General features: G+C 43.4%; 1 protein-coding gene across 1 annotated transcript; it reads right to left on the reverse strand.

The window, feature by feature from the left end:
• Positions 1–5,640: 5,640 nt before the first annotated feature.
• On the reverse strand, positions 5,641–11,154 carry LOC306763009 (monocarboxylate transporter 13). Its single transcript, XM_079249678.1, has 6 exons — positions 11,035–11,154; positions 10,691–10,960; positions 10,228–10,371; positions 9,456–10,141; positions 9,130–9,370; positions 5,641–5,989 (listed from the first exon to the last, which is right to left on the reverse strand). The coding sequence occupies exons 1-6, from the start codon at positions 11,045–11,047 to the stop codon at positions 5,838–5,840; spliced, it is 1,506 nt and encodes a 501-aa protein (XP_079105804.1). The 5' UTR covers positions 11,048–11,154; the 3' UTR covers positions 5,641–5,837.
• Positions 11,155–17,896: the final 6,742 nt, after the last annotated feature.

Here is a 17,896-nt window from a genome sequence, read left to right on the forward strand (position 1 = left end):
TGCCATGCACGCTCCAGAAAACCCACTAAAGTCAACACTTCTGCCTGTCTGCGCATTCTTGGAACCTCTTGGCCGACTTTTGCTCCATTTGTTTAATTATAGAGTGGAAAATCACCCAGAACGCCCCAAAAACCCAAAAGTCTCTTCATGGCAAAGAGCTTGCATATGCAGAACTGCTCGTGCACGAGAAGCAGTGTTAGGCTGCAGAGGCGGCATGCAGGACTGGCTGGTAGTTAACAACCGAGACCTTTTCTTGTTGGTTTAATTGTTTCTTGTTGTCATCATGTCTTCCTCCTGCTCTCATGTTCAACACCATGAGAAAGCTCTGACCAGAAATGGACTGTCATCATGCAGCTCTGAGGGTTTTACAGAAACTGCTTCATTCCCATGTTTCCTCTTCTTTACATTCCTTGTTTTCTTCAGCTTTTCCTCTTGAGCTCAACGTCCTTTTCCAGCCTGGAACAAGCGGGTTTCTCCTTCTTTCACACGCATCTATCATCCTGTTCACCGATCTCCTGGCTCCAGTTTCTCTTTTCTGCACACGTGACTTAAGCCCCTGTTCAGATTTACGTGCACATGCAGATAGCGCTCTTAATCTGAAAAAAACTGAGCTTTGTACTGAAGTTTATTTGGAAAAACAGGTGTTTTAAGAAAAAGTGATTTCCTGAAATACTCCATGCCTGCTCTGTGTAATTACGCGTTGGAAAACACACCCATACAGGACGCATGAAGAGATGCCATGGTGTGTTTTATTTTGGGACAAAAGCAACAAACTGATCTTTGTATATAAATGAATCAACAATGTTTTTCTTTTATGGAGTCATTTTATCAGCAACAAATAAGCGTTTTAATGGAAATATGTTTCTTATAACGATTCCTTGCCTTGCATCCAGGAATGTTGTGAGAGATGTGAAACATCTGCTCATGAGGCTTGGAAATGAACAGAGTTGTAGTTTTGGAGGCTTTTCGTTCAGCTTTCTATTGAATCATTCAGGATGTTTGGAGTTAAAAGGATAAATGATTACAAGCAGTGACATTTACCTTTGTTTTCATACCAACACATGAGAATCAGCTGACTGAGCATGCTCAGCATTTTCTCTTCTTGTAGGAAATCATCTCTACATGTCGACCCTGCATGATTAAATCATTTCTGCATCTATAGTCTGCTTTTCTTTTTGTAACAAATGAAGAAAAAACATTTTATAATGTCTGGTTAGGTGTAGTTTATGTCAGTCTGGGGCTGACATCAGCAACACTCCATCATGCGAGCGGTCATACACCGAAACCCGTCCTGCAAAATGTTTTCAGGAGCTGGAAGTTTCTGCTTTTCTAAATCTTCTCAGATCCGGTAAAAACACATGGATTAGTGGTCACAATCATGTGCAGTTGCATCTGTTTGTGCGTTCCTGTCAGGCGTATGAACGCGCTCTCTCATGGCTTGTGATGCTGCTACTTTGTGGACAAGTTGGAAAAAATGTGAAAAACACATTTTCTGTTGAGGCTCGGCTGCTTTCCACCCCCTTTCCCTGCATCTCTCCCTCCTGCTGCTGTTCTCACCTCGCCCATCCTGCTACCGAGCACTTTGAACTCACGTCGCCACGCAGCATTCCTCAACATGACCTTGAGGTCAGAAGAGAAGGAAAACCATTGCAGCTGTTTCTATGGCGACCCTCAGCCCGGGGTCAGACCGACATGGTGCAGTCAGGCGGCTTTCTGCTTCATCACACTTCATGTTGCACAGCTGAAATCCAAATGAACGCACGTTCTTTCTGTTTCCACGCCTCTTCGTCTACAAACACATGTACACATGTCATCATATGACATAATATCATCACACAGTTTAGAGTTTACTTCATGTTTTCCTTCTGTAACTTTAATCCCATAAATCGTCATAAACAAAATAATCTGACCAGGTGTCAGAAGCATCAGCATCTCAGTTTCTGTGTGGACGTGGCCTGGGTCACCTTCTCCTCTGCAAAGCTTCATTTGATCCTGAAAAACATATAAAGGCTTCTGAGCGACATATGCTGCTATCAACAAGTCAGCTGGATGGTTCCCACCGCTCTCATTACATCTAATACTGCTGTCATCATCACCGCCGTCATAAACAGCTCTCTGCAGACGGCTCATGTTCCACCAACACATCAGACACAAGCTTCTAAACACCTTCACTGAACCCAGCCCACCAACCTCCCATTCCTCACAGAGGTCCTGGAGAAGGTCGCAGCTGCACAGCTTCAGGAGCATCATCTGGTTTCTGCACGGCCCACAGCGCAGTAGGAGCGCTGCTCCTCACCTCCTGCAGTTCTTCTCAGCCGTCTGCAGTCACTGGTCTCTCCTGAACCTGACAGGTACAGCAGAGTATGTAAGACCCCACTTAGTCACCTGTGGGGTCTCTCTTTCCATCTACATGCTCCTCAGGGCCACATGCTACGATGGTGATACTCAGCTGATCCTCATGATAGACCCGCCTCGTCTGCAGCCGCGTCATCCGTCCTCACAGCCTGCATGGAGGAGATCAAGGCGTGGAACAGGTAGAACTCCACATCAGCTCCAGTTTTACTTCCAGCTCCATCTCCACCTCCAGTTCCATCTCCACCTCCAGTTCCAGCTCCATCTCCAGTTCCAGCTCCATCTCCAGTTACATCTCCAGTTCCAGCTCTAGTTCTAGTTCCAGTTCCACCTCCATCTCCATCTCCAGTTTCAGCACCAGCACCAGTTCCATTTCCAGTTTTAGTTCTAATTCTAATTCCAGTTCCATCTCAGGCTCCATCTCCAGTTCCATCTCCACCTCCAGTTCCAGCTCCATCTCCAGTTACATCTCCAGTTCCAGCTCTAGTTCTAGTTCCAGTTCCACCTCCATCTCCATCTCCAGTTTCAGCACCAGCACCAGTTCCATTTCCAGTTTTAGTTCTAGTTCTTGTTCCAGTTCCATCTCCAGCCAGATCATCCCTTTCCCTGCTCCATTACTATCCTGGTGGCGCTGATCCATCCTGTCAGTATCACACCCAACATCTCTGTAAAACTGCGGTCTGTAGAAGCTTCCAGTCCAATCCGATCCTGACAAGGAGACGTAAATCTGGCCACATCCTGCCAGTTCTGCATCCCTCCACCGGCTTCCAGTGAAAGCAAGGATGGGATCTAAAATCTGTGTCCTCACCTTCCGATGTTTACAGACTTTCTCCGGAACCTCAACGGACCTGTGCTCCCCCCACCATATCCTCCCTCCAGGACAAGGCAAGGCAGCAGGTCGGAAGGCTTTCCAGGCCGGTGAACTTCCTGCACAAAGACCTGAGAGCTCCACAGACGTCTTTTATCCTAAAAATCATGTTAAACATGTCTAAAAAATCATGTCTTTGTCTAAAAATCATATGTCTGAAATAATCTGCATTTCATTGTCTCATTATTTATCTTTTCATTTCATTCATTTGCTGCTTTTAGTGTCACACTGTAAAATGCACCTTTTTCTTCTTCGTGTTATTACACATGCGGTTGTAACGTTGTCATAACAACCACGCTGCTCCAACGTCAACAACCGGCCTGATGTTGGTGCACATCTGGCCCCTCCTGGAAATGTTTCTAAAGAAACGAAGAGACACTGGAGACGCTGTTCCCTGCATACTTTGTCTGCCTTTAGACTTCTTATAGAACCGGTCTGAAACATGGATTATGTCTTTGATCTGGTAGATCAAAGGCTCTTGTGCATGTGTGTGTGTGTGTGTGTGTGTGTGTGTGTGTGGCCTTTTCTTGTAGTAAGTTTTTCTCTGCAGCTCTGGTGATGCATGCGTCGGGGTGTGTACAGTAAGTCCTGCGGGGTCCCAGTTTGTAAACCTTGCTTTAGAGGTTATGATTGCAGGTTTATGGCGAGGGACGAGTTAATTTATACGAGTTACTGCATGTTTGATTGATTCCAGATTGAAGATGATTATCTCTGACTGGTGTGGGGTTATGAAAACTAAGTTTTCATGCTGGTTGCAGAAGGCAAACGTTCTGCAGTAGTGATGGAAAATGAAAAAAATTCCTCCAACAAGTTTCAACCTGAATGAAACGATTGATGTAATTTATTCTCAGGACCTTTATGGGGCAGAAGGTTTTCACCTTTCTCTTCTTATTTCAGGGATTTTTTTCAAAGGTTTTTTTTTTTTAAATTTATTTTTATCTTTGTGGGATTTTTTTTTAAAGTTAATTTATTTATTTACAATTGTGTTCTTGTATTTAATCTATTTTTCTTTCAAGCAGTGAAATTTTTTCTCTAAATCTGTCTACATGCCAACCTAAAGCATGATCAAACCATCGTTTTCTTTAAAAGTTGGATGTTTTTACCCTAATTTTTCTCCTTCACTGCTCAGAATAAGGTTTTTTTTAGCTTCCTTTAACTGTAATCCATCTCTGCTTACCGCATTTGATGCCAAAATGTTTTGTTTTTTGTTTAGTTGTTCATTTAAGGATCCAAAACAGGAATCTTCTAAACAAGGTCATATTCGTAAAGGTGTCTCTTCTCAGTTCACCACTCCTCCAGCTTGCTGAATCTTCCTTAAGGTGCTTCGTGGTCAAAAGTAGTGTTATAATTCCAGTAATCCTACCAGCAGCTTCCTGTTTTCAAGTTTTTCTATCCCATTATTGTTTGCATAAGGTTTGTTGGAATCAGTGTGTTTAAAATTTGCACCATCTAATAAACGTTTTAACGTCTGCAACCCAGATAAAGGTGAAAATCTAATAGTTCAAAGACAAAATAGTGAAAGAAATGTTTCACTATAGGATAATGGTCTTCATAGAAGAGTTAATGCTCATGTTTTTATCATGTTATTAAACTTGAACCTTCCAGCTGTGCAGCAGGGGAAGCTGCAACACCAGCAGACTGACACTGGGGGGCGCCAAAGACATATTTTTACCTGGTAAATCTGCACTCACACAGGAAAAGATGCAAATATTTTCTAAGAAAGTCATTTTAATTCAATCAAAAATAACTAACTTTGTGTTCTGAATCACCACCTGAACAGGCTGAATGTTCACATTTAGTGAATATTATTTAGTGTGTTAAATCTACAGTGTCTGCAGTGAGGTCAACGTTCAACATGCAGGAGCTTAATGAGGGGAGGAGGGCTCACTATAAGGTCTCAGAGCTCATGAAGACACCCCCTCTCTTGCCTTCTCACTGTTTTGCCCTTGAAATGTGTGATGAAACCAGAAGTGTCTGGTGCAGAACATATATACTGATCAGCCATAACATAAAACCATTGACTGTGCATGGAGGAAGAGTGTGCATCTTGTCACGGTGTTGTCTCCTGATGGTAAATCTACATCCTGCATTTAGATTTACCAAATTAATTTGAATTTTTTGAAGAGTTTTTACCCTTAACTCCTCCCATGTGGCTTAAGTTCACCCTCAAAATAGTCCCCTTCCCAATCAGGACGGCACAAGGTCCTGGAAAAACTCAGTGAAAAACTCAACCTTTCATACAAATCTGATGGTTTCTTTCATAAACCAACCTCAAGCCACAAAGACCCCGCTCCAAAACACCTCAGGCCCAAAGAATGGCAGCTAACAGCCTGGTAGCAAACACTAGGATGTCCTTCATCCGAGCCACGAATGTTCAGAGCTTCTTTCGGCAGCATTGGGGCTAGATAGCCAGTGTGAAGCAAGTAGTGACAACATTATGAATAATCAACGTATCGGTAGCGTCTTGTGGCAATGCTTCAATGTAATAAAACTGATTAGAAACCAAACTGTGACTGTAAAATCATATAAAAACATGCTTTCTGTGAGGGTGAAGGAGAGGAGAGACATCCACACGCAGATGCCATTTTAAACTCATGCCATGTCCGGCTCGCTTCCTTCAACTCTGAATGTCCATGTCACGGCTCTTTGTACCCTGACTCCTTCGGTTCATCTGATGGAGGATGAGCAGGAACAACGCCGAGACGATGAGAGCCACTCCAGACATCAGGAAACCTGTCCCATAATTGTCCATCTTGTCAATGAAGAAGCCTGAAAGGAGAAGTCTTATGAACCATAGATTATATTAAGGATATTATGAACAAGGAAAATAAGGGAAATAAGATTTAGTAGGTAGGATTTAATAATCGCACACCCCTCTGCCAGGATGCTCGTAACTGCCGAAGGCGGCCAGAAGAGGTTTGCTGCTGTATTTTCTTATTGAACGCAGATTATTTTAAACATTCAGGTGAAGTGTCTCACATAGAAAAGAAGAATATTACAAAGGTTATTTAAAGCTGCTGAGAAGCCTCTAAAACAGGGGTGCCCAAATTTTTGCCTCCAAGGGCCAAACTGGAAATGATCCAGTGAGCCACGGGGCCAAACTCTGCAGCTTTAAGGATGAAACACAAGTAAATGTATAAAGTTATTTTCGTTATTGTTCAATATCTTATACAGAGGATTTTTTTCCTATCATGGCAAATAAAATGTTACATGAAAATCAATATGGCAATAGAACAACAAAGCCACAGTTAGAGGGGCAAGAAACAATAATTACAGCCAACAAACGTGTCAACAAGAAGAAACTGCATGTTGAACAAGGCGAGCTGCTGATACGTAGCGGGACACACGAAGCTGATATTTGGACATTACCAGCCTCTCCATGTTGGGTTGCTCCTGGCTCACCTACAAGGTGAGGATGTCATTGAGGTGTGAGTCAGTCAGGGTCCCTCTGAGACTGGACTCATTGAGGTTCTCTGTCTTTTCATCAAGCTCTGTAGGGTAATTAATATAAACAACAACCAGCGGGCCAAAAACAAGGTGCTGGCAGGCCGATTTTGACCCGCGGGCCCCACTTTGGGCACCCCTGCCTCAAAACATCTTTATTCAGTTTGTAGGCTAAACCGTTCCAACTTGCTAGCATGGAGAATCGAGATGCCGCCTATCAGCGGGACAGATCCACGCCTGTTTCCGCGGCAACAAGCTGGTGATGGGAACCTTCCCCGCTTTGGATGACACTCTCAAACATGCCCCGGCGGTGATGTCGGAGACCTACGACTCTCCTCTGTAAGTAGCTTTGCTATTTCTTTTTTTTTTTTTTTTTTTTTTTTTTAACCTGTCCTGTCCAGCATCTCAGCATACAGAACAGCAATCTGTGTGCCATTGTTTGCCAGACAGCTTTGCTATTTCTGACATCAACAGACTAAAAGTCTTTCTTTTCCTTTGAAGTGGAGCAGTTTGCGAGACCAGGAGCACGATTCTAGGCGCATGTTCTCTCCTCTTCGACTGGAACAGTCAAACACGCATCAGCTCTGGCATTGCTGTCACTTTCCTGCTAAAGGCGACTCTGTGGGATTCACACGGACATCCAAGCTTTCCTTTCTTGGGAAGTTACGAGCATGTGCAGGTGACTGATGCATATAACACAACAACCATCTTTTCTCATTATTTAGGGTCTTTTCAGGCTATCACCCCTTTAAGCTCAACTTGGTTAGGTTTAGGCAACAAAACGATTTGGTTGTGTTGAGGAAAAGTTCATGATGAACAAAACGCTTGAAAAATCCCCAAACTTTTACCAAAAGTATCCGTCACTGGATGTTTTCTGACAGAGAGGCTGGTAATGATCATACGTCTGCACTGATGGCACCTCTCCCAGGATGCTAGCAGTGAAAATGTGAACGATTATGTTCTGAAGCGAGGTTGTTTGAGTCACGGCTGTCAGCAGTGGAGGAGCAGTATGCATGCATCAGTGTTTTCTCTACGTAGAGTCAGCCATGGCACCATAACGGCTATATAGTTAACACCATGCCTTTAATATGCAGAGATCTACATCAATTTACAGGAACAGGGTCAAAAAGTCTTAATTAAACCTGCACTGACGCTACCAGAAGCGCAGCAGTGGTAGGACACTCTGCTGTCCAACAGCTGCTCTGCACATGAACGCAGCATGCAGAGTGCAGCCAAGAAAAGCCAAGAAAAATGCGCTTAAAAAAACTTTATTTGTTAAACCCTAAAGGTGAGATAAAACTCATCCCGCAAGGTCATTACGGCAGGACAGAGGACAGGTAGCTGCTGATTAGTTGCTTTAGATTCTACAGAAATCCCAGTGAAGATGTTAACAGACAGCAAATGCGATGCTATGCAGCGATTAGCAACTGATGCGAACGCCACTGTAGGCTAATGACGCTGACACTGGTTAGCTTAAACAACGTAGGCTACCATCTACACAGCATAATGTATTAAACCCTGCTATTTCAGATGCTTGTGGTGGTCCCCACTTCGACATTTTGTAGATGAAACTGCATGAATTTGCATGGATACAGGAAGAAAAATAGCTTTTTCAGATAATTACAAGTATTTAGATAATTGCAAACATACTTTTTTTCTTTTAATGTAACATGTTTGAGAATCTTTTAAGCCAAAAAACAGTTATCTAAATATTCATTAATGTATTTCAGAGTATTCAGGATGGTGTAAGACACCTGCATTTACGCCATATGTTTTGCCAGTACATGTCAGATTCCCCAAAGTTTAAAACAAAAGGATGAAAATCAGACTGTAAAATGTTTTGGTATTCATGTCGCCATGTTGCCGCAGCTCCTCTCACATCCTGCCAGACACAGTTTATGAAAATGTCACAAGTAACAGAATGCAAAGTCAGCGGGGAGGAAACTCCATTTAACAGGGAAAAAAAAGAGAATTTGGAAAGCAAACAGCCATGAAATTAACACAGCCGTGAAGCATTGTGATGTTATCATTTCTGCGCTTTGGAACTGAACATCTGGGAGAGGGAGCCACGTCGGACTGCTGAAACCCATGATTAATTGAAAAGTGGTGCAGCATGTCAGGGCGGTATCAGAATCTCATTTGCTTTGAATGAGGCTCACTGGGCTGCAGTTACAATGCTGAATGATGCATAAGCACTTCCATTGTGTGAAATTTAATGTGTCGGAAGAACATCACCAAAAAAATGACAGCAGACGCTGCAACCTTGAGATTTTCCATAAGCTCTGCAAAGTAGGGATTTTAGTATTTGTAGCATGCAGTGAGGGGATGTTACACTAAATGCTGCTACTTAGTGTTTATTTCTAGCCTGCAACAGAGTGGGAAGAATCACAAGAGACTCTACAGAAACATCTCAAAGCTGGATTACGTCTGTTTTTGTTATGCACATTATGACGAGCTCCACTCACCAGCGATTGGGGGTCCAAGCAGGCCTCCGCTGCTACGTATGAGCATGAAAAACCCCAGTGCGCTTCCAAGTCTTTGGACGCCCACAACCTCAGGCAGCACAGTGATGTGGATGGCGACAGTTGCGCCGTACACCAGGCCGTGAGCTGCGCTGAAAGCAACCAGCTCTGAGAAGGAGGTGGCCAAAGGGCATAGGAGCAGCACGGTACCGAGCAGAATCACCGTAACCGTCAGCTGCTGCACCTGGAGCAGAGAAAAGGTGTTTCTCTTCAGATTAGCTTGTAAAGAAACCGTCTAACTTTTTCTGTTATCGTCAAACTGAACGTACTGTTTCCACCAGCCTCAGGTTTGCCAACCAGCCAAAGAAAACCCTCCCAAAGAGGTCCAACACTGCAGAGATGGACATGAGCGCAGCTGCCTGGTACTCCTCAATCCCTTTACTGCGAGCATAAGGAACCAGGAACAAAGACGGAGCAAAGAAGCCCAGAGCAGCAAACACCCCGAACATGGAATAGACCATGAATCGGCCGTTTGTGATGAGGGTATAATCTACATACTTCAGGACTGTGGTCCTTACTTTTGTCCTCTTTGCACTCTTTGTGCAGTCTTTAGTTGAGCTGGGTGTCTCCTTGGCGTCTTGATCAGATCCTTGTGACGTGTTAAGTTCTGTCTCTGTTCGAAAGCTCGGCTTCGTATCGTCCAAGTCTTCTTTTGGGAGCAGTTGCATTGACAAGCCTTCCTCTCCTGCTTCGTTCACATGCGGAACATCTCTTGTGGCTTTCAGGGGTCTCAGCAGCATACCACACACACACAGGTTAAGCTGCAAACCTCCCAGGATTAGCAAAGCGCCTCTCCAGGAGAAGCTGTCAATCAACAGCTGGAAGAGAGGCGTGAGGATAAATGTGAGAATGCACTCTCCAGAGCTCGCCAAGGCATTCGCCACTGGACGCCTTTTCTCAAAGTACATGCCGAGCATGGTCACTGTGGGGGTCCAGGTTAAAGCATAGCCAAACCCTGCAACCAGAAATGTGCAGAACATGATGTGTGCACATGCTTTCAGCCTGATTTGTGTCTGTGCATGTTTAAAAGTCATCACTTACCATTCAGGAAGCCTACAGTTACGTAGAGCTCTGTCAGGTTGCGAGCAAAAGCCCCCAGAACGACGCCCACGCTGCACATCAGTCCTCCCATCACGACTACAGAGCGATGGCTGCAGCGTGCGCTGAGTGCAGAAGCTACCGGAGCTGCAGACGGACAAACGGGACATGTCAGATCAACGGACACATTAGGAGACGTTATTCCGGATGTTTTCTGCATTTTAAATGCGGCTAAGTTCTACGTCTCGGTGCTTCATAGTGTTTCTAGATGCAGTCAGGAGACGCCTAGTTGGCAGCAGCAGGAGTTTGTTTCAGGATTGAGCATCAAGATAAAAAGGATAAAGGACGTTTGAAAGAAATAAACATGGGACGTAACTCCTAGAGCCGAAAATGAGGTTTTCAGCTATGATAGTCTGCAGTCAGAGTTTAATATGAACGAGTTGTATGAAGAGATGGTGATAGTTACCAACAACGTGAATGGTCGCCACGGCAATGGAGGTGATCCAGGATGTTCCTGCTGCTGTGGTTTCAAAGTATTGATGTATGTCAACATAAAACACACCGAATGCTTTAATCACCCCAAAGGTCAGACCAAAGACCAGGAAGCAGGAGAGCAGGATGAACCAGGCGTAGCCCCCATCGGGGACCGCTGACGGTTCCACGGCTGCCCTTCTGTTCCGAGCCTTCGCCGGAGGGTCCATGTTGGCGCACACTGGTTTCTGCAACACTGAAGTTTCTAAACACAGACATAGATATGTTATTTTTATTATTATTCACAGTCTGAAAGTTGTTTAGGCCCTGCCGCCCTACCATTTGGCCTCATCCCTCCATTTTGCCTGCTGCCATATGTGGGAAGTTGTCTGTTTAAGGGCTGCGGTCATGCAGCTCTCCAAATGGAGCGTGGGAGGCCATGAGGAGGGATGACTGACGTCTACTACTCAATTGCCAAAAGAAACAGGACACCTTATCTCAGACGTCAGACTGCGAACGCAGGGCAGGTGCCAAGTAGGGCCGAGGAGGGGACTGGGATCGTCCCAAGTCTGTTTTTAGTTGTCTGGCATTTATAAACATATGAGGTGAAAGGTTCATTTTAAAGTCATAAAAGCAATAAGATTTTTTATTAAATATATATTTGAATCCATCAAAATGAACATATCAAACAAAAGAAATGCATTTTAATCATTAATGAGGAATTAGAAATGTCAGTTTTCTGCAGAAACTCTCCCTCTATCATCTTATTCTGTCTTTATTCGGCTGCTTCTGGAGTTTCTGGGCTGCAGGATACGAGCGGTTTGCAGCTCTCAGGCAGTAACAGCATGCTGGGTGTGAGAAGGATAAAAATGTAGTGATCAAGTTACGTCCCTGCCTTAAGCTGTCGGCTCTGTTACGGAGTTATGTTTGTGTTTATTATGTAATCAGACTGGAAACTCAGCTTAGTCTGGACGAGCTTTTCTACCGTGTATAAGGGAAAGAGGCGTCGCAGCGAGACTCCACACAAAACTTCGATTCAACTACGTCAGAAACTGAATGTTTAAAGTTTAACCCTCCCACTTTATTTTTCCCAGCATGCAGCAAAACACTGCATAAACACAGCCAGGTAAGCTTGTCTCACATCTGCTGGATTAGAAGAAAGAGTTTCTGAAAGTGACTCACTGAAGCCAGAAATGAGGAGCAGATCATTAAAATGATCAACATTAAATTCCTGACCTCTGCTCTAACCCCCTCAGACAGTTTTCCCTCCTTGTTTGTACGACAAAGCTGCACATTTCATTTTATTTTTCAGTTTTCTGCTCTGTTCTTCCTCCTTTTCATACCTCATCCGTCTGCTTCAGCTGAAACTGCAACACTTCCCGGCGCCGTTCAGAGGTTACCTCAGCGAGGCGCCGCAGCCGCCTGGAAGCAGACCGGCCACAATTCACTCCTGTCTGCAAAGCCGCTTTCACCCACTTTTTAAGCTTCTTATCTGCTACTTATGATGCTCTGCAAGTTTCAGGAGCTGCTCTTTAGTACGCTGCAACAAGGCAGACTCCGAGGGAGCCTGAAGAAAACAGTCAATAATTGAAGACAATTAGAATAAAAGAATAAATAAATAAATTCCCAGCTAGAACCACTAACAGGAAACCTGCTGCTCTATGCAACACTAAATCTTCTGTTCTCTTCTATTACTACTTCTCTATTCTACAGTCATTTAGCAGACACTTCTATCCAAAGGGACGTCCATATGAGAGCAAAATAACCAACTCAGTCCTGGGCTGCAGGTTGCAGGAAACCACAAGCAAAAACTGGCTGCCACAGAGCTGCTCTATGCTCATAGCTCTACCCCTTCACTGCCATTTAAACACCACAAGTCGCTGCCAAAGACAAAAGTACTCTCAGCATGAACACCAAACGCAGTCAGTCAGCTAACAAACCAGATCAAAAACCAGCAGAAACAAACCTGCAGTCCACATCAAGTCCTTTCTGTTTGTTTCGGATCTAGAAAAGTTTCCTGAGATTAGAAAGATCTTATTAACGCTGGACCATCAGTCATGACAGAAAAGTACTCATTTCATCCCATAACTCCTTGCAGCTAGACTCTAACGATGCTTGTTGATCCTCTTCATGCTAACCGGGAGTGTCTCGGTGCTGACCCTGATGACCTGGTGACCTCTGCAAGGCTGCGGCTTCCTGCCACACTGAACTGGAGATGTGCAGAGGAACATCTTTTATTTCACATTTATGCCTCTTTATTCCATTTCACATGACCACTGCTGCTGACGGAGGAATGTTGTTATGATACTAATATGATTTATAAATGATCGTTTCCAACACGCGTGTTAGAGTCTTTCTGTAGAAGTTCGTGTCAGAAATGTCTTTTCTTGTCCCGGTGAATTTCCTGAAGCTCGTCGTGTTTTTGATACTTTTCTGACAAATCAACAAAACTACTGAATATATTTTCCACATAAGTGCTCATAGATATCTGCTGCATAGATAGAACTTATCTATCAGCAGAGTAAAAGCAAACAAACAAGGCAAACTAAACTAATTAGTTTAAAACACTCGGTTTAATTCCCACTATTCAGACCAGTTTGTTGCCTCGCTGTGAGCAACAACGGTTTTTATTCCAGGCTGAACTGTAAAAATAAACATTAATGATTCATATTTACCATGAAATGTGGAGAAATTTGGACAGGTAGATAAATGTGGAATAAATTCCCAGATAAAAGCCGGAGCGAGTCTGAGGTGTTCTCTTTGGCTCAGAACCTTTTCCCAGTAAAACCAGAGAATCCCAGTCTTCTCTGACCGGCCATCTCCAGTCACCTGAGTGGACACCTCCACCTCCTCTGCTCGAGCTTTCTCAAGATTTTTGTCACAGTAAAGATATAAAGACAAAGTTCTAATCAAAGCCTTTGTCCAGCTGCAAACACGGTTTTTGGTCTGAATGTGTAAAAGTGAACCACAGGAGGGAGACGAGACAAGACAGCCTTGATATGGAGGCCCAGATCCGGTCCGTACGGTCATGCAAACCACACATCTCTCTGTGCAGCTCCGTCACAAGCAGGCAGAACATTTCCACAACAAGGTCGGATTAATGCTTTCTTTTGTAATTTTGGTTTTAAAGCCAGAAACCGTCTTTATGCTCAACGGTTAGATCATTAACGGTACGAACAAAGGTCATTCTCACACATCTCACACAACATTTGAGACATTTTCGGAGTTTCCACAAAAAGTTACGTCAAAGTGTCGCGTTGCGTCGTCTCCTCAGATCTCGGGTAGTTAAGCAGATGGATTTTCCATGTCGGATCAGTTTTGTTTTCCTTTCTGTTGATGTAAAATAAAGTTAGAATGAAGCTTTATTTAGTACACAAAAGCCTATTCACAAAGGATTTTCCAGCTTTTTAATTCCACCTCCTGCATGTCTTATGACCCCAAAAACTTGCAATGCAAGTTCAGGTGCTTCACAGCTACATTTACAACGTGGATGTCGAGTTTTTGCCTCACCTGTCGGGGTTAGTTTCACACCATCATGCTCCTCCTGCAGGCCAGAAGCTCTCCAGATGTTCTGTGGTCTGATATGCAGTTTGTTACACAGCAAAAACTGCTGTCAGCCTCAACGGTCCACGACGAGCACTCAGGGTTAAAAATAACATTGTGTAAAACGTTGATGTGACGTAAGCAGCCACCCCAGTCTGACCTTTGAAGCCTATTTTCTCTGGATTCCTCAGCGTGTTGATATGTTGCATATAATGACACACAAAGCAAGGCCTGGTCAAACGTGTGTGTGCACATGAGGCTGAAGGCCAACTCCAAGAGGAAAGAGTCGATTTAAACAGAGATGTTATCTCATTTAGCTTCTTTCCTGAATGACCCTTGTTAGAGACTCAGTGAAGAGATTAATCCTGATATCGTTCACAGGACCGTGTGCGTCTGTTTATGATTAATCTCCAACGTTCAGCACATTTACAGACTCATCCTGCAGTCATTTGGTGCCATTTTTAATCAAAATAAATAAACAAAAAAACTCAATTCTGATCATAATAAGCAAATGACAAACCGCCATGCTACAAGCTGAGACAGCCCCGTGAAGGTTCTGCTCTCAGCAGCGAGTCCATTCATAAAAACATCATTCCTCTGATGAGCCGCGTTGCAGACGTTCACACAGCAAATAAAATCTTCAGGTTTAAACTTCTCACTGCTCTGAAATCACTGAGACACATCACTGCTCATCATCTAACTAGAAATCACTTCACTTTGCTTTTAAAAGCTGATTTTAAAGTCTCCTGTTGAACTTTCGTTTTAAAAAAACAAGTTCATTTATGACTAAAATAAAGATCTAACTGTAATAAAAGCCAACAAACGTCTTCGTTACGGTGTATCTTTATCTTATTTATGAACAAATCACAAATGATTACCTGAGTTGACAGTGAGATGTTCCTGGAAACTCCCTGAAGACTAAACTGTTCATTAATCTCCCAAACTGGCTTTTTGTTTGCTCCCTGGTTCCCTAAAGCCGCATCGTTTTGTCACTTAGTTACTGAAGGTGAGCGTGTTTACTTGGCATGTGCAGTTTGGACAAAGTTTGCGAGGAGTCCTGAGTCAGCAGCAGAAGCAGCCGTGATGTTCCTTCAGTGAGGTTACACATTAGTCTGCAGGGTCAGCTGATTAGAAAACATCCTGCGCAGCTCACAGTGATACTAAACAACCCAAACATGACACAATGTTTAAATCAGCTCATTACAAGCTGCTAATGTGCACGGAAAACTGTCAGGTTTCAGTCACGTCTTTATTCTTAATGCTTTTATTAAAAGAAAGAAAGAAAGAAAGAAGGTTACCATTTCTCCATGCAGGCGGTGCAAGTTGTCGCTTCTGCTGCCGTCCTGAAACACATTCGGATTGAAACAGAGACGAGGATGAGAAAGAAATGAACCAAACTGGCGATTATCCAGCAGAACAACTGGGGCAGAAAACCAAACGCCATCCCATGTCCAGCATCACTGGCTGACAAAGGAATCCAGCATTCCTGGACTGGTTTTACTGGGTCAGACGCCACCATGGATGGACTTCAGCTCCAATCTGACTGTCACGAAACACAACAAATGAGTTCAGTAGACTCCTGCAGGCTCCTGCAGGTCCCTGTAGTCCTCTGAGGACTCCTATAGACTCCTGCAGGTCCTGTAGGCCCCCTTAGACCCCTGTATAGCCCTGTAGACCTCTGCAGGCCCCTGTAGAACCTCTGCAGGCCCCTGTGGACCTCTGTAGGTCCCTGTAAACCCATGTAGGTCCCAGTAGGTTCCTGTAGATCCCTGTAGTCCCCTAAGGCCCCCTGTAGATCCCTGTAGGTCCGTGAAGTTATCTAAGGACCCTGTAGGCCCCTGTAGATCCCTGTAGGTCCCTGTAGGCTGTAGACGAGATCCCCGATCTAACAGCTTCTGTAAATAACTTTTGTATTTAATATTTTCATGATTTTTGTCATAACTAACTTTATTTGTTCAGTCAGAATTTCTGCTTCCTGTTGCTGAAACTTATTAAAAACCGTATTTGAAAAAAACATAAAAAATACATTATTTTCTGCATCGGAGGCCTTCTACACAACATCTAGCTGGTTTTTATCTTTGGGTCTTACAGGGTTAAAAGATCTTCAAGCTCGTCTCTTTCAGACTCATCTGGTTGGATGGAAAGGGAACTTACCTCCTCGTGGGTCGACCAGAACTCATCTCTGATCCAGATTAATGATTCCATACCGGACCACATGGCTCGCCCAACAGCTCCACAGCTGTGTGGAGGAACGGTGGGCTTGGAAATAAGTTAGAAACACTAAATAAATGTGTAATCCTCTCACAGAATGCTAATATGATGACCTGCATTAGCACACAGTAAAAACAACCCAAACAGATGATGAGTTTTTAAATCTCGGACCTTTAAACATGTTTGTGGAATAACTCACACTGTAGTTTTAGTGACACCAGACTTGAGATTGGCTCTGCAGTCTGGTGAAGGTCGCTGTCGGGAAGCTCAGATGAGGTATTAGCGCTCAGAGATGTGGGCAGAAAAACAAGAAGGAGGACAGAATAAAAGAATCAATCTTCTTTCTCTGCAGCTCTCCAACACCCGGGAAATAACTTAAAGTCCTATAGATCCTCAGGATTTTTCATGTTACATAATATGTTTGGCAATTCCACCTCGATGAACAAGCTTTAGGTGCACAACCCATGCACACACACATACATATACATTATACACACACACATATAGCCGCACTTCAACTGATGCACTTAATCAATTAAAGATTTACAGGAAGCTGTGATTCCTGCAAAGCCAAGCTGGATAGATGCAGAGGTATAGATGGAGACGAACACCTTTTGAATAATGAATTTGTGCATCGGAAGTTTGAGCGTGTGCACAGAGGATCGTTTTATTAACAGTTTTCAGAGGTGGATGAACTCCTCTGATCCTTGTCTTCACTGTGCCTGCTTGAAGGTTTAAAGCAGAAGACTTCTTTATGCGATGTTCTCTGAGATGCCACTGCAGAAATCCTGCAGAAATTATAAGAACTTTTTATTTTTCATGCATAATCTTCGATCTGTGAACTCATTATGGGTTGAGAGACAAACATACTGATGGGTCAAACTGCAGCCATTAAATCTTTTATGATGGTTCATGTTACACAACTAATGTGTGATACTGTCACTTTGCACAATTACGACTTCTGGAGACCATCTATAACAACCGTTTTCATTTTTATTTGGGCTCTGATCATATCCTGATATCTGAATTTTTTATATCTACCGATATTAATATTTTCTGACCAGATCCGTTTAACGTCATTGTTATTTTAGTCCAATTGTGGTCAGTAATATAGTTATTGTTCAAGCTTTCATCAGTTGACATTAAACCACACACAACTGATTGATAAGAGATTAATTGATAAACCAAATTAATCCAGTTTAAATGTTGCCTGAAAATATTTATAAGGAAAAAAAAACCAAAAGTCAAAGACGATGTCTGTACCTGCTTCATAATCTTAATAAAAACAAAAATAATTTTAATTTAGCAATAACAAGTAAGTTATCAACATACGTGAACAGTTCCACTGCGTAGCCGGACGTAAGTGAAAAGTCCAACAGCGTAACGGGACGTATGCGAACAGTTTGACAGCGTAACGGGACGTACGTGAACAATGTGACATCGTAAC

Source organism: Telmatherina bonti, assembly GCF_933228915.1.
Source record: "Telmatherina bonti genome assembly, chromosome: 2".
NCBI lineage: Eukaryota > Metazoa > Chordata > Actinopteri > Atheriniformes > Telmatherinidae > Telmatherina > Telmatherina bonti.

Excerpts from the sequence above, each read along its gene's own strand:
- LOC306763009 (XM_079249678.1), bottom strand. Across the intron at positions 10,372-10,690 it reads GGCGACCATTCACGTTGTTG|CTCCGGTAGCTTCTGCACTC; the intron begins GTAACTATCACC and ends GTCCGTCTGCAG. Across the intron at positions 10,142-10,227 it reads AACTGTAGGCTTCCTGAATG|GGTTTGGCTATGCTTTAACC; the intron begins GTAAGTGATGAC and ends TTCTGGTTGCAG.